This window comes from Natrix helvetica (assembly GCF_964273705.1).
Source record: "Natrix helvetica genome assembly, chromosome: 1".
Lineage (NCBI taxonomy): Eukaryota > Metazoa > Chordata > Lepidosauria > Squamata > Natricidae > Natrix > Natrix helvetica.
The window spans coordinates 103,808,749-103,826,144 of NC_138548.1; the positions used below are offsets into that span (position 1 = coordinate 103,808,749).

At 36.2% G+C, this 17,396-nt stretch overlaps 1 protein-coding gene across 1 annotated transcript in view; it reads left to right on the plus strand.

The window, feature by feature from the left end:
• SCUBE2 (signal peptide, CUB domain and EGF like domain containing 2) overlaps nt 1-17,396 on the plus strand; it is a 60,711-nt gene that overhangs the window by 41,703 nt on the left and 1,612 nt on the right. Inside the window, exons 17-22 of the mRNA XM_081939253.1 lie at nt 2,423-2,593; nt 9,176-9,343; nt 10,096-10,257; nt 13,066-13,263; nt 14,346-14,498; nt 16,240-16,319. Of these exons, the coding sequence (XP_081795379.1) occupies nt 2,423-2,593; nt 9,176-9,343; nt 10,096-10,257; nt 13,066-13,263; nt 14,346-14,498; nt 16,240-16,319 (932 nt within the window). The remainder of the gene's footprint in view (nt 1-2,422; nt 2,594-9,175; nt 9,344-10,095; nt 10,258-13,065; nt 13,264-14,345; nt 14,499-16,239; nt 16,320-17,396) is intronic.

Sequence of the window (17,396 nt, forward strand, 5' to 3'; positions counted from 1 at the left end):
AGAGCCCAGTTCTTACGCACAAAATGTCTCCACATGCTCACAGCCTATAAAGCAGTAAGAAACCAAAACAACAGTAACCACAAAGAATCTGAAACTATATAGAAGGCAGCTTAGAGATACAATCCATTAGTTTTTGCCTTTTTTTCCTTAGGAAATCAGGGCATGGGTCTTCAAGGGGTGGTTAGTTGTGGATCATGACCTCTTTTATGAGGTTCACCATATTAGTCAATGAGACACTATAGTGTTTGTCCATGGCATCAAAATCTCAAAGCTAAAACTAGCTGAATAGGCAGAAAGAACCTTTAAATGTCTTTATAACGTCTAATCCAGGCGCCCTAAGGGTGCCTCTCTCCACATCTATCTTTTGCATCAGAATAGCTTTCACTTCACCCCTGAAACTCTTGTATAAGTTAAGAATAGGGTTTTAATGGTCAATGAACACAACATAAAAGGGTGGCTACAGGAACAGAATCTGTTGATGGTGAATGGCTCTTAACTTAATTTGAAGAAAAGAAAAGAAAAGCAAGCAGAAAGTTGCTGAATCGTTAATGGAGTTTCATTATTTCTGAAGTTAGTCTTTGTTTTCAAAGGAGGCAGTTTTGTATTCTGTGGAACACCTTGTGTTTTTTTGCTGTGATGTTGCTATTTCGTTCATATGGAAGGATCAGTGGTGTCTTTAAAAGTTGGTATAAAGCCGTTGATTGTAGATACTTGATTACAGAGGGAAATTTTATACAAGCAAGCAACAATCTAACTATTGGTCCTCCAGATGCTGTCCCTGATGCCTGGGGCTGTTAGAAGTTGTCGTTTAGCATATTTGTTTATATCAGTATATTTCTGCTTTATAGCCCTGGAGAAAAATATGAAGAGTACCTCAGTATAATGCTTAAAGCAACTATTAGATGCGTAGCTTTCATTTTGAGCAGTGGAAGAAATTGCTATTTTAAGTAAGAGTCACAATTTTAAAGGGGCTATCTGTTCCTGGTTATTTAATTAAAATTGTCTCCAGTTTAGTTACACATATGAAGATGATTCTTTAAATTGCTTTTCTTTTTTTATTATCTCAGTTAAAACTGTTAAGTACCTATAAGCTCAGACAATAGCTATGGATTCACTAGTTTTTATGCATTGTAAGTATGTGTAAGGCTAGGAAAAATCCAATAATGGATCCTATTTTCAATTTTGTGGGGTTGTAGACTTTGCATATACATAATTATTTAATTGAAATCAATACTGGGAAGAATATTGCTCAGATGATGTGACTATTTTTTACAATGCCTAATCTTGTAGTTCAGTGAAGTGATTAGTCTAGAATTCTCTTGCCTTCAAGGGCCAGATTCAGAAGCTATCTATAAGGGATAGGTCAAAGAATAAGGCTAAAGCAAACAGATGTTCTCACTTGAACATCCTCTTTTTCTTTGTGTGGCACCATTCTCAACTTTGGTGTCAGAAAGAAAACAGATTGGTGTCATTAGAGGTTTGACCCAATTTCTTTAGTAGGGAATTTAATTAAAACATTTCCCTGAAATAACAGCTGTACTCCTATGAAAGGAAGTTGCTGACTCCTATTTTAGAGATCATGTTCAGTTGGCTTCCAGGGATCTTTAACTTGAGATGTTGCTGATCAAATAAGATATGTTTCAGCTGGAAAACAGGTGTCTTGATAGTATGTTACAGATTTTCTACTACAGTTCATGTCTTAGTTTTTATACCCTGTTTCCTGAAAGTAAGACCTCCCCGGATAATAAGCCCAATTGGACTTTTGAGCGTGTGCGCTAAAATAAGCCCTCCCCCCAAAATAAGCCCGCCCCCAAAAATATTGCAACACAGCAGCAGCCATGAGGTGACCATGCTTGCCGCCTCCTGCACCTCAAAAATAATAAGACCTCCTTGAAAATAAGGCCAAGTGCTTATTTCGGGGGTCAAAGGGAAACACGATAGATTTTTTTTAATGTGGACAAAAAGCAGTTGAAAAAAGCCATCTGCCTTGGCTTGAATGTGCTTTTTTTAAAGTGTAGAATTCTAAAGGAAAATCTTACAGGAAAAGTAGAAGTATTTTCCTTTGAGTAGAACTCAAAGGAAAACCATAATGGGACAAGAATCAATTTTGCAAAAATATCCATTATAGTTATGAACATTCAGACCAAAGAAATGCCATCTATATCCTTGTGTTTAAGTGAAGAAAGATTAGTCATTTACATATTATTAGTAAAATTCTGAAAATTTATCAATTGTGAGATTTACATTATAGAATAATTATTCAGGAATAATAATGATGGTTAGAAATTCAGTGAAATAACATACCTTTAATTGAAAATAGTGCATTCAAACATAGGTTAAAGCTTCACCCTATGTAATATTCATTCTTCTTACTGAAGAGAAAATACTTTCTGTGACTGACTGTTTTGCCTTCTATTGTTAGCTAGCTGCAGCGTTGGAACATATTTTGATGGGGAACAAGAAAATTGTATTTTATGTCCTAATGGAACTTATCAAGACAATGAAGGTCAAATTGTCTGTGAACCTTGTCCAAATCGGCAACATTCTGGGGACTCAAAAGCAATTGGTGCTCGCAGTATATCTGAATGTGGAGGTAAGGATATTATGAAACACACCATGTTTGGACAGAAGGACCAGTTATTGCTTCTCCCTTTTTATATATATTGAAAAATGTATCATTAACATTAGGCTTTGGAGAAATATTGTAATGCCAGAGTTTAACTAAACAATTTACAGAAAAAGGAGGTTTGCCCTTCATTGCAGGTGAATGCATAGTAGAGGTTTGTGGGTGTGAAAGCAGGTATAATCTAACATCTCCCTTCCTATTATTAACTGCTCTTTTAACGGCAGAAAAATTATGATATAGAGATATCTCTGTAGAATCTTGATGGGGAATAGTTGCCTGAATAAAGGAAAAGTTCTCAGCTTCCAACACTATCCTAGCTATGAAATTATTCTTCTTGATCTTTGATCATTTTAGCAATGAATTCTTGCTGTAGAATAGTGGCATTAAAGAGAAATTAATAGATTATACTAGAGACTAAGGAGGATAACCTTTTCCTACTGAACATCAATTTCTTTTAAAAAAAAAGAATTTTATTGGTTTTTAAACATTTATGGGGAAGGGTAAAAAGGCACATGGAAAATTTTGGCAGCTCCCGTGCTAGTGGTAGAAATCCCTCCAAATCTCACAATTTTTACAATGTTAAAAACAACGTATAAAAGCTAAGCATAAACAGAATCCTGTTCTACATTATATCAGCCATGTGTTCAATCATCTCTTTCTTTGTCACTTTCTAGTATATCAACAATTACCATAATATTTCAAATACATTTATTTTTGTGACCTGAGCCTTTTCGATATTGCTCCCTCCTCCCTGTCCCCAGATGGAGCCACAGCCCCCCCCCCCGTCATATCTTGTACATACTACCTTTTTCACTACCTCCTCTATTTTCGTCCTCTAGGAGAGAAATATGTTTTTTAATGAAGGCTTCTGCCTCCTCCACTGTATTAATTCTAATTCTATTTCCCTCCCAAAAAATCAACATTCCCTCTGGCAATAACCATCTGAACCAAACTCCTTTGTTGTATAATTTCTTTGATAAGGAGGAATACTTCCTTCTTTTTTCCCTTATTTTTTTCGGAATTTGCTTAAGGATGGTAATTTCTTTATATTTTAATGGTCCCTCCCTTTGGGCCCATAGCACCTCATCCCTCGTGAGAAACTTAACATGTACCTCCCTTGGAACATTATGTGTTCTAGCATATGCTGAATTAATCCTGTAAGAAACTTAACATGTACCTCCCTTGGAACATTATGTGTTCTAGCATATGCTGAATTAATCCTGTAAGCCAGATCCATATCCCACCACAACAGTTCTTTGTTTCTCTTAATATATTCTGCTAAAATTGTACTCATAATATCCTTAAGGTCTTCATTTTCTGTCTCTGGTAGGTTCTGGAATCTAAGAAAAAAGGACATTCTTTCAAGTTCTATTTTTGCCATAAAATTTTCTAATTCTAAATTTCCCTTCCGGACTGCTTTAACCTCCTCCCCCAATCCAGCTGCCCCCTCCTCCAACACCCCAATTCTTTGTTTATTTTCTGTTATATGATGTTGTATACCCCTAAGTTCATCTTTGAGATCTGTCACCTCTTTTTTCAGCTCATTTTGACCCCTCATAATTTCCTGAAACATTTGGGTAACAGATAGTTACCAGAGAGTGTCAGAGGGCGGCGCCCAGGAGTAGGGCCTTCTCTGTGATGGGCCCTACCCTTTGGAATGACCTCCCCCCAGACATTAGGACAACAACTGACCTCTGCTCCTTCCGTATGAAATTGAAGACCCACCTGTTCCGACTAGCCGGCCTGGCTTAAATTTAGAGCTTCTCCACCTCTTGGGCATTTTTAATTGTTAATTTTAATTTAAATTTTAACTGTCATTGGGATTTTAATTGTTTCAAAGTACTGTAATTTATTTATTTATTTTCTACCTCCTCCATATTATATTGTTGTGATTGTTGTTATTGTACATCGCCCCGAGTCCCTGGGGGGAGAGGGGGCGACTAAGAAGTCAAATTAAATAAAATAAAATAAATAATAAATAGTTCTTTTGAGCTCTCTCCAGTCCCTTCTTGTTGTAACAATGAAGTAATTTTTCGTCTGCTGCATGCTTGGACTGGAGGTGGCAGAAGCAGGAGCCAAGAATGACTTGCCCGTTGGTGGTTTTTTTGGGCCCCATTTATCTGAGTTCAGGGATGATAAGTCTTTTACAAAGAGAATGGCGTCAGTGGAGCACGCAGCTATGCCGGTCCAAGGCAGCAGGCAAATCCAAAAGTGAAAAGTTAGTTCTCCTTCACAGCTACTGAACATCAATTTCTGATCATCTGGAGCAGCAAAGATTGCCTATGAAACTGTCCAGACACGTTTCTCATATTCATTCCTGAGAGGATTTTATAGTAGATCACTAAAGACTAAATTCTAAAGTCAAGAATTAAATACTGTGAACTGAAGCACCCAGAGTCTCTTGGTAGTATTTCAGACTGTGGCATTCAAGAGTGCTGCCAGACAAGTTATTTAAGCTATGTATTAGAGACCACAGACAATTGCTTGCAACTGGGCAACAATAAAGTAAATTTTGTAGTTTAGATAATTTTTTCTAGATGGTTAAGAATATGCCAATTAAAATGTTTAAAGACTGTGGGTTAATTTTATCCAGTAATCAGACTATGTTTTGCCTACTAAAATATTCAGTGGATTTTCCAAGAAGGAAAGAGCTAAATTTATTATACTTTAAAGCTATTTCTGTGGATATAATGTAATGTCATGCAAGAAGGGGAAAAGTATTGGAATTACAAAAGTACAGGATGATTCTGGACTGAATATTCTGGACAAAATATTTTTTTAATGCAATTGTTTTACTTCTGGAAAGGACTCTAGATGTGGGAAATGTAGATATGCTATAAAGGTATCATTTAGTCTAATTTTCATTAGTTTATTTAGTCTAATATTCCCTCAATCTATTTAGCCTAATGTTACTTACTCTGGCAGGCAGCACTGTCCAGATTTTCATACAGGATCTGTTCCTAACCATAGGTTGAAGTGAATCTGTACATTTTCCTTTCCTACCCTTTCTAGAGCTTTGATCCTTTTCCAAGGTTTTTATTTGATGAGTTATTTTCCTGACTAAGCAAATGGATACATAGAAAAAAATTTAGGTAGCTGACAGCTGAAAAAGGTATACAGAATATTTGCAACCAGCTCTTTCTTTTCATTATATAATGAAAATATTTAATACTACTGGATATAAGTAGCACAGGTTCTATATAACTTTTGAAACACATGTTCTAGATAAGTCTTGATTGAAAAATAGAACTCCATAGATCTAATATACCTTCCTTCAATCTTTGTTCTTAATGTATTGTGATTTATCTTCATTGCAGTAATATATTGCATTTTAACATGCTAGTCCTTTTTCCTGGCATACTAAATGTCTTTAATGAAAAAGATCTTTTAATATGGAGTATATTTAATATGGAGTAGAACTGCAATTCTCTTTCTGCATCTGCATAAGGCTGACTCAGCCTTCCTTCCTTCCGAGGTGGGTAAAATGAGGACCCAGATTGTTGGGGGCAATATGCTGACTTTGTAAACCCCTTAGAGAGGGATGTAACAGCACTATGAAATGGTACATAAATCTAAGTGCTATAGCATTCTTAATACGAGACCCCAAAATATTCCACCCCTTGTTATTTCTGATCAAATAGTTTGGCTTAATATTTTGACCCAGTACAACCCATTCTCTATTTTTTTTTTCTAATACAGAAAAAATAGGTTTGTTTGATTTTACTATGAATTTTACACTTCCCATTTACAAGTCCTGCATAGTGTGCAATATAATATCAACATAGAACATTTTGTAAAATACCCATATTCTCCATTTAAACTATCAGTTTTCAATCAAGAAGTGTGGATGATGTGTTGTTTGATACCACAAACTGGTAACTGGTGTGGCTAATCTTTGCAGTTATGTCGGCCTGCTGGTAAAGGAAAGTGGCATATCCTCTTATATCACTATCTAGGGAAAATAATTTAATTTGCATATAATATCTTCATTTCTTCCAAGCTCTAAAGAGAAAGTATTGGGAAAGAAATGGTTTCTTCATGTCCCTGGTGTCATGACTAATGGCTCTGTGTCTACCGTGTCATTTTCTTCCTCTGTTGCTGCAATGAGTGCATATGGTTCCTTCGGCTGCTTTATTCATAAGCCAAAGCCGTTTTCCCTATTAAACACAGTTCATTAGCTGTAAACAAAATTCCTCATCCCTGATCAAGAGCATTTAGTGCCTTTTTTCTTCTTCTGTAACTTAAATAACCTGAAATGAAGCCAAGGCCAATTTAGCTCCTCTTAACAAAAACAGCCATTTGGTGAAGTGATTTATTGAAGCTGTAAACCACAAGGTAACAGATTTAACCTCTCTTTAAAAGTTAAGAACTCCACAGTATAGCCAAACAATTGCAGCAGTAACCCATTGTCTAACAAAGCAGTTTAATCACTTCTTTTGTCTTTGCAATCTGCATACTGCAAATTTGGGAGATGCATCACTCAGATTTACATGGAGAATCTATAGGCAACATGAATATAATCAGTTCTAGCAGATTAGTTCTGTTTTTATAGTATCTGAACATCAAAACAGTTCACAAGCAGAGATATTAAAGACCAGGGATACAAATTGGATGTAATTACTGTACTTCTACCCTGATTCCCTGAAAATAAGACTTCCCCGGAAAATAAGCTCAATCGGACTTTTGAGTGCATGCACTAAAATAAGCCCTCTCCCAAAAATAAGCCCTCCCCAAAAATTGTAACACAGCAGCAGCCATGAGGTGACCATGCTCACTGCCTCCTGCACCTCAAAAATAATAAGACCGCCCCAAAAATAAGATGAAGCACTTATTTTGGGGATCAAAAGAAAATAAGACCCTGTCTTATTTTTGGGGAAACACGGTACATCAGGGGTGTCAAACTTGTGTCTTGTGGACCGGATGCGTCATGTGCTGACCCTGTCCCCATCCAGTTTAGCGGAGGAGGGAAAGTCCCAATACGTCATGTGACACTGAGTTTGACACCCCTGTTCTACATCATCTATTTACCATATGACCTCCATTTGTATGTGTTATGAAAACATTTTAGTACAGTTTCACTATCATTTCTGTCTTGCATATGTTCTTAAACTGAACTGAAAGTGAATGAGTTTTCAAGATAAGATCTGTGGAAATAAAGGATAAGCAGAACCAGGAATTGTTAAAATATATTCAAACAAAGGATAACCCTCCCTTTCCTTATTATCTGTCCATTCAGCATATAGACTAAAGGGGCTTATTACTTCATAAAATAGAGATGAAATAGGGTAGAATATTGGGAGGTGCATGAAAATTTATAATTCCTTTTCTCTTAAAAAACTTGGCATAGTATTTTTACATAGATAACTAGTAGGGAGAAGCATTGAAAATTAAAGCTGTTATGCCTCTGGCAGCTTTTCCTGACCTTGTCTCCTCCAGATGTGTTGAGATTATAACTCCCACAATTTTTAATTTGTGTCAAAGTGTAAACCCAAACATATATTTAAACAGTGGGTTGAGATCCTATTTTGCACACTTGTTTTGTTTTTCTGAATAGTAAACTTTAAGACAGATGAAGGAAGACAACTCATAAAAGGTTGGAATGAAAAATTGTTTGAGTCAAGACACAATTATTAAATTATGCTATTTGTTTGCAAATTAACTAAAAAAATTGTTTCTTAATCTTGTTGATTACATAACACATTACAGTACTATATTATCTACAGTATATACAAGAATTCTTTCTCTCTTTCAAGCTATTAAGCTGGATATTTATAAGTCCTCTAATTTGAATACAAGCTTTTTCTTTCGCAAACAGCTGGGGCAGGAGAGGAAGGCAGTACACTTCTTGCTATAGCCACAATTTGGAAAAGTTAATCCATGGTATTTGCGCAAAGGCAGTAAATCCTAATTTGCTGCAATATCAAATATGAATTTTTAACAAACATGATGATTCTCCAGCACTTAACGAACTTCAGAGCCAATTCTTAATTAGTAATAGTTTAGTTTAGTGCATTACATTTGAATACAAGAGTCCTCATGGCACAGTGGTTAGAATGAAGTATTGCAGGCTAACTCTGGCGATTGCTAGCAGTTTGATCCTATCAGCTCAAGATTGACTCAGGCTTCCATCCTTCTGAGGTTGGTAAAAAGAGGACCCAGATTGTTGTGGGCAATATGCTGACTCTGTAAACCACTTAGAGGGGGCTGTAAAAGCACTATGAAGTGGTATATAAGTCTTAAGTGCTATTGCTAATTTTCTACTAAAAAACCAAGCCTATTAAAAACCTATTATCAGAAAGAGAGGCTGATAATATATACAATGGAAGCTACTGTTCTCTTACTGCAGAAATAGGCAGCTTTCTCTGAATCAAGTTACATGTAAGTGATGGAACTGAGAGCTGAGAGATAGAACTGTTTTCTACTGTGTTTTGTTTTAACAAATATTAAAAGTTTAACATTTGATTCTAAGCTTGCATGTAGGCATCATTTAAAGCTCACTTTGCTTCAGATTTTTATATCCACTCTGCTACCCTTCTTCCTACTCTCCAGGGCAGTGTTCCCCAGGTGAATATTCAGCCGACGGATTTAAGCCCTGCCTTTCGTGCCCTTCTGGGACATACCAGCCTGAACCAGGTCGAACATCTTGTTTTACTTGTGGAGGAGGTCTGATGACAAAAGTTACCAGTGCAACAATGTTTCAGGATTGTGAGACTAAAGGTAAGAATGACAAGACTTCAAAACATAAGCCATCATTTATTTCAGTGCCAATTTTTCATCTCTCCCTGGAAAGAATCTCTCCCTCCCCAGCTGGGGTAGATAATGATTTACTACCTATAGGAATACTTTTCACCATCCAGAATATAAGTTATATCATAATGTAAGAAATATCATACATTGGACCCAGTGGTGGATTAAGGCTCACTGGTGCCCTAAGCACTGACAAATCTTGGTGCCCCCCCTCCTTTGTACACACTGTACAAATCTCCATTTTTTTCCCTTTCTTTCTCAACTTTGTGGTGCCCCCTTGGACCTGGTGCCCTAAGCACATGCATAGTCTGTTTAATGGTTAAAACACCACTGATTAGACCAAAAATAGGTTAAAAATAATGTGTATCTTCCAATCAAGCAAGGCAAACATAACCCTAGCATCATTTCAAATAGCTAGCTTCCTGCAGTGATTTTGGTTTCTACAGAAAGTTGGATATATTTTTCACCTATATGCCATTTTGGGTTATAAATGTTATATGTGTCTATTATGCAGTAAACACATTTGAAAATTATGCTCTGTAAATAATACACCAATTCATACAAGCTTTTATTTATACAGGGTTATAAGCATGTTAATTTGTATAAATTTATCTTAAGAAAAATAGTTGTTAAATGAATGAATTTAAGGTGAATTTAGGTTATTATGTTTGCGTTATTTTTCAAAATATTAGTCCATGCTGCTTTCTTATTCTCATTTATAGTGCAGTGCTCACCTGGACACTTTTACAATACAACTACGCATCGTTGTATCCGCTGCCCAAATGGAACATATCAACCTGAGTTTGGACAAAAGTACTGTATTTCATGTCCTGGAAACACAACTACTGATTATGATGGATCAACAAACATATTGCATTGCAAAGGTGAAGATTAGTGCTAAGTAAGGATAGTAAATTTTAGAATCCAGGAGATCAGTACAACTTGCCCTGCTTATATTCAGTTGAATTGGCTTTTTTTTTTTTCACATCGTTGGAGAATCCTGTGCCATAGTTCCTTCTTGAGTTGCTGTGGTAACATTTCTAAATATAGCAAATCACATGAGATTTCTTTCCTTGGGGGAGTTGCAGCTTACATTCTGCCAAGGAGTCAAAGGCAGGCTAATACCAGAGCAACTAGATTCGGTTTCAGTATAAATGTATTCTCTAAAAAGTATAGCTGCTCTTCTTACTGCTTCAATTAAGTGTAAGAGTTTTCAATAATGCTTCCAGTTATCGCTGCCTTTCACTCTTCCTCATTAACTCATAAACTCATAAAAACTCATACTGTGTTTCAAGGGCTTTCTTTAGTATGTTGGATTCTGCTTCTGCTTGGTATACAGCGTATTTGACCTGGTTATTTTCTTTGGTATCAGTCTCAATGCAACTCATATAAGTGGAAACTCTAACAGTTGCCAAAAGTTTCATCAAGGTTTCTACTCAGAGTTCTGTAACTGTACCTAAGGCTTTGCTTCCTAAGATTCTTCTACCCACTGCCAACAGTATATGGCAGTCTCCCTCATTCCATGTAGGAAGCTAGTGTATCCCAGCCATCTCCCAGCCATTTCATTTCATATAGACCCCACCTTTCTGTTCTAGATAAAGGCAGTTAACAAACAAAACAAAAACATAAATTGGACATAAGTTTAAATTCACTAATATTGACACATTGATACATAATAACATAACAAAAACTTAACAAAAAAGATTATTCTTTAGTGTTCTTCCCAACACTGAACTTAAAAGGCCCCAAAATCAGTTTCAAAGAAAGTGTGCTCCTTAATTGAAGAACAGTACAAGAAAAGGCACCTCAGAAAGATTGGCCTTTGATAGCAACAGCTACTTGCAAAGGGCATCTTCTATAGATATTAATAGCTGGACACATTCATAATAAAAGTTCATTAGATAGGCAAGCTGTATAATCTTTTGCCCTTTAAAAGTGAAGACCAACTGAATTGTAGGTGTGGTTTGGTTGACATCTGAGTACAATTCAAAGTGCTAGTCATTATCTTTAAAATACTACAATAGTTTGACATTTTGATAATTTAAGTGAAATGTATCCATCCATCCAATGAGCATGTCTAGATTAGGAATGTTGTTGGTTCCCTCTATGAGCTCTGGGAAGGAAAGCTTGGAGAAACTTTCTTTTTTACCATGCCCTCCATACTCATGCAGCCTTCCATGAAGACTCAAAAGATATATTTCCCAAGAACTTTTAAAAGATGGTTAAAATGGAATGTTCGAAAGAACATATGGTGTCCAATGTTGCCAGGACTGGTTGTTATGAGAGAGATTTATTATAGGCTTAATGGGAATGTGGGTTGTTTGTGGTTGCATGATTTTATTGATATATGTAAACCACTGAGAATCCATGTGGAATCATTGGTATAGAATTAATATTGCAAAGTCTGGATTTCATTTTAGCTTCTTCCTACCACACACCCCAGTCTGTTACTGAATTAGGGAATATTCAACAGAACTAATTATTCCTTGGCGTTAAGAAGTTAGGACCATCAGAGATTGGCATCACCAGGGTGCTAAAGACATTCCCCCAATGCCTTAGACTTGTAAGTGTAAGGAGTGATTTTGAGGGGCAAGAGGAAGTCCTGCTACCAAGACAAAACTCATATAAATCTGAGATCAGGACATAACAATAACCTGAGAAAGCATTGCCTAATAAAGGGAGGGAGGAGGGAAGAACATTCAGACTTGCAAGATTCTATTACCGTAAACCTATAATTGGCCTGCATACCTTTAGTTTTCTAATCTGGTCTACTTTGGAGAGCTGTCATCAGTCAGCAGCATAATGTCAGTATTATCTTCTGGATATCGCCAGGAAGGAGCAGTGCCTCAAAACCTAATCCCACCTAGCAACCTGAACAATTCCATGATCAATGTACTCATGATCATGTGCCTCAGAGATCCAGGGTATCTAACGGCTTCATTTTTATCCAGTTTATTTGCAGGTCCTCAAATATATCAGTTGTAATAATACTCAGTACTGTCACCGTTTAACTAAGCCATGTAACGTTTCTCCTCACCCTCCACAAATGGAGAGTGTAGGTGAATCATGGAAAAGATCAGAAGAAGGAGACCATTCGCTAGTTATTTTTGTGTTTGTGATGGAAAACGGGTTTTCTTTGCCATTCTAAACAATATATCTAGATAAACTGTGTAATGAGGAAAGGCCCTGTGGATTGGTTGCAATATTTGGTCTGATTGGAGGCAGTAAAGACAATCATAGGTTGGTTGAAATTATCGGCAACCATTGATATTTTTCCCTTGTAGTGAGGAGATAGAACATGGTGACATGAATATCAGAATAGTTATGGAAGCTATGAATATGGCTACCAGAATGGCATTGGTATAACCCATTGTGTCAATGCGGTAGTCAAGTGCAGTAAAATAGCCACGTGGAAGGACTGTGAGTTTTAATCATTGTCAAATTTGGAAGATGCCAGGTCCACAAATAGGGTGATGTATGAACATACTTCATTCTGAATCATTGCAAGCAGTTGTACACTAACAATTCTTTAAGAAACCATATGACTGACTTCTATATAGAAACTAAAGTTTGATTTAGAGAGTTTGATGAGTTTGGTAGCATTGGTTATCTTCATTCCACCACTCCCCTCCCTTTTTTTTTTTTTGCATAGGCCATAATATAGATAATAGATTCCTCTTTCTTTTTTTCAGACAGACATTGTGGGGGTGAGCTTGGAGAGTTTACTGGATACATTGAGTCCCCAAACTATCCTGGAAATTATCCTGCAAACACTGAGTGTACTTGGACTATAAATCCACCTCCTAAGCGCCGCATTTTGATTGTGGTTCCTGAAATATTTTTACCAATAGAAGATGAATGTGGAGACTACTTGGTGATGAGAAAAAGTTGTAAGTTAAATGAAGTAGATTTTGTTTCTCTAGATTTCTATGTCAGGTATAGCTCTTTATAAAGTGACATAAAAGAGATAAGCTTTGATATAGGCCTGGTTATACTAATGCTTAGGTTAGGGGTGTCAAACTGGTGGTGCACAGGCCGGATGTATCCTGCACAGGCCACGCCCACCCCAGCTCTGTGAAGGGAAAAAAATGTCACAATGCGTCACCTGATGGCGACATGATGCCGCAAATTTGACATTTGTTGGCTTAGGTGAATGCACCCCAAATCTTGAAATTCTGTTCTTTTATTTTCCTTTGGCTGATGTCTTCAGATTAGGTCAGCCTGCTCATAGTTATATGTAATCTTTTTCATGAAAAAAAGATGTACAAATGATATGAGTCCCTTGTAGGTGGGGAAAGCTCCTTTGAACAGTTTAAGACATTGCCTACTGAACAAAAGGATCACCATAAAGGAGACCATTATGTTGGTTATTGAAAACCAGTGTTTTGTTGGCTTGTTTTGGTAGTAAGAGCATCAGTAAATTTAATGGCCAATGATATGATCAACGTATAACTGCGTAGATACTCATCAGCATAGCAATGTGTTGTGAAACATGATTTTTAAATTTTTGCAGATTCTTTTCTAAATTTTTTCCCACAGCAGACTACAGAACTCTTAACTTGGAAACATTGAGAAGAGTTTGACAGTAAAAAGCACCAACTCCTTTCATACTATGTTGAGAGCAACAGTGACAAAAGTTGAATATATTACAATGAAATTGAAAAACAAACTTCTCTGAAATAACAGTCTCTACTATTCTGGCACCATATAACTGTACTTTGATTATTGTCCCAGAATTCTCAGTTGATGGCATGTTTTCATCAGAAAAACACTTTACTAAAGCAGGCTTCAGTAGATAAACATATTGATTATAGATAGCAGTCATCTTCTGCTTTTCACTAGAAGAAACTTTGGTAACAGGTTAATTGAATGAGATCTTCGGGGAAAACTAGTATTGGAGTAATAGTAGGACCTTATGGGAAATAAAGCATAATAGAAGTCTAATATCTACTTTGTACATTTTGTTTGGTAGCTTCCTCCAATTCTGTGACCACATATGAAACCTGCCAAACCTATGAACGGCCTATAGCTTTCACTTCCAGGTCCAAAAAGCTGTGGATCCAGTTCAAATCAAATGAAGGCAATAGTGCAAAAGGATTCCAGGTCCCTTATGTAACCTATGATGGTAAGCCGCGGTTAAAACTCAAGAAAATTTAAATGTGGGCATTTTATTTTTGTTACTTATATTTCTGCACTTCCATAATTGAAGAAGTTACAAAGAGAAGATCTCAAGAAGATGAATAGGTAGTGAGCAATTATTTAACACCTGAACTTTCCAATACGTGAAACTGTCGCTTGCTGTACTCACAGATCATGCTAAATCATAAGTGATTTGTTGATTTGGTCTACTATATATTGTGAATCCAGTCACTGTGGGATTGAAAATTGTAGTTTATGGCTAAATCAGCAAACCCATAGTAAAATTAATCATGGCTGGGCATAATATATGAATCCGATCATAAGGTAAATAGTTTAGAAAATATCAGCAATCGTTGTGTTACCTGATGCTTGAACTGTTCATTGATCTTTATGATTGAAAGCCAATCTTGGCAGAGGTTAACCTGGAATATAGATATACTGTATAGTTTCCTTTATTTGGGGGAAATATATTTTGTTTATCTGAGAAATACAGCTAGAATTCCTGGCTAGAAAACAGCAGTAATTGCATTTTGCAGCTTAAGGCTTTAATAAAGAACTTTTATGAAAAAAATGTGTTTGACTTGACAGATGTTTTTCTAACATCATGCCACGTCTTATTAGTCAGCCATGCCAGGATACATCATTTCTACACAAAATGATGTAGGGTTAACTGTACCTGATCAGAGAAATTATTATGGTATTTAGGGCCATGAGAGTAAGGCAGATATTGTAGCTGTTTTCAGAAACAGTTCTGAATCTTTTATTGGTTTTTGTAGTTTATGTAATACATTTTTACAAGATATGTTCTGTGTGATATTGTGACTTCTCTATTCCTTGATTACTCTATTATAGCTCAGATTAGATTTAGGAAGAACTATCATATGTTTTCATTCTGCCCTGGGAAGTGACTTTTCTCATAACCGTTCCAGTGGTTTCACACTTTCTGCTTTGAAGTTGAGTTTGGGACTAATCAATATTTCAGGCAGAAGCAAAGAGAATTAGCAGCTTTCTCTCCATGTGATCTCTGGCCATTATTCCAAGTTAAACAAGAACTACCCTCAGGGTAACTACCATTCCCAAATAAATCTGGCTTAGGCATGATGAACTCCAAATGCCTGACATGTGTTTCTTTTAAAGAGCTAAATTTGTCTTTTCTGTAATCAGTGGTAACTTTCTGATCTCTGTTTTCGGAGATTGCATTTGTTCCAGAATTTTGCAACTGAGCTTGATATAATTCCCATAATGAAAGCCCATTTCTGGAACTCACATGCTTGCTATAAAAATAGCAAATGATGTTGAGTAATGGTTTTATTACACACAGACAAAGGGGAATAAGAATGTTGATGGTGGATATTTTTAATACAACAAGTGTGTTTTTTCCCTTAAGTAAAAAAGTTTTTTAAATGTTGTACAAAGTAGAGTTTGTAAGAATACTCATGATTTGAACATAGTAGTATCAACCATTTACTATGGAAAACTTTGTTTCTGTCTTTTTTATATAGTTCTCTTATTGAAATTAATTTGGAATATATTAAATCTTCAAATTATGGAAGTAAGCCTCTAATTTGGTTGTACATTACAAAAAAAAATCCATAACAACCCTCGGATGCTTTTAAATTGCTTTAGGTATTTAAATGTATATTATTATTTTTACCTAAATGGGATATTTTTGAGACTCTAACAAATACGATAAACAAGATTAATGTTGCTTTGTGTGTTCTGAATAGAGGATTATCAAGAGCTAATAGAAGATATAGTCAGAGATGGTAGACTTTATGCATCAGAAAATCACCAAGAGATCCTTAAGGTAATCTTATTTCTAACCTTGCCTGAAAGAAAATATGAATTAAGCTTTTTCATAGTTAAAAGATTTATGCTGTTACTCATGATCTGTGAAGTGCAATGAGTCGGCAATGCATTAATAAATTATTGTGACAGAGGAAAGTGGGTACCAACGTAGGAAGGTAGGTATATCTTCCTAAAAATAAAAAAGAGCTATCTGCTATTATTATTATAATTATTATTATATATTATATATATATTGTCTTGCCATTTTGGAACTCTTGAATAGCTACTTGAGGCAGTGCTGATTAAAAGTACATTATTATTTGAAGCAAAAAACCAAAAGTAGTTTCTTTATTCATGTGCCCTGAGACTATACAGGTAGTCCTCGACTTAAAACTACAATTGAGCCCCAAATTTCCATAGCTAAGTGAGACCATTGAGTTTTGCTCCGTTTTACTATTTTTCTTACCATAGTTGCTAAATCAATCACTGCAGCTGTTAAGTTAGTAACATTGTTGTTAAATGAATCTAGCTTCCCCATTGACTTTGTCAGAAAACCACAAAAGGGGATCACATAATCCTTGGACCAGGGGTGAAATCTACTTACCTTCACTAGCAGTTCGCAAATGTGAGTGCGTGCATGAGCAGAGCATCAAAAGCAGATGTGATGATGTCTGGGCAGGTGGGCGGAGCCTGCTACCAAGAGTACCTGCAAAGGTAAGTAGAACAGCTAGGGGGGATCTGCTATGCCACGCGATTTAGATTAGCTAAAAAGCAAGAAATCCTGCTTTCTAGCTAATATAAATCGTGCGTCACAACTGATCGTCGGAAATACCAGTTCGCCCGAACCCGTAGCATTTTATTACTACCGGTTCGGACGAACTGGTCTCAACCGGTAGTATTTCACCCCTGCCCTTGACACTGCAAACATCATAAATACATGCCAGTGCCAAATGTTTGAATTTTGATCCTGTGCCCATGGGGATGCTACAACGGTTGCATGTGTGAAAAATGGTCATGTCACTTTTTTCAGTGCTGTTGTTACTTCAAACGGTCACTAAATGAACTGTTGTAAGTCAAGGACTATCTATATATAGTT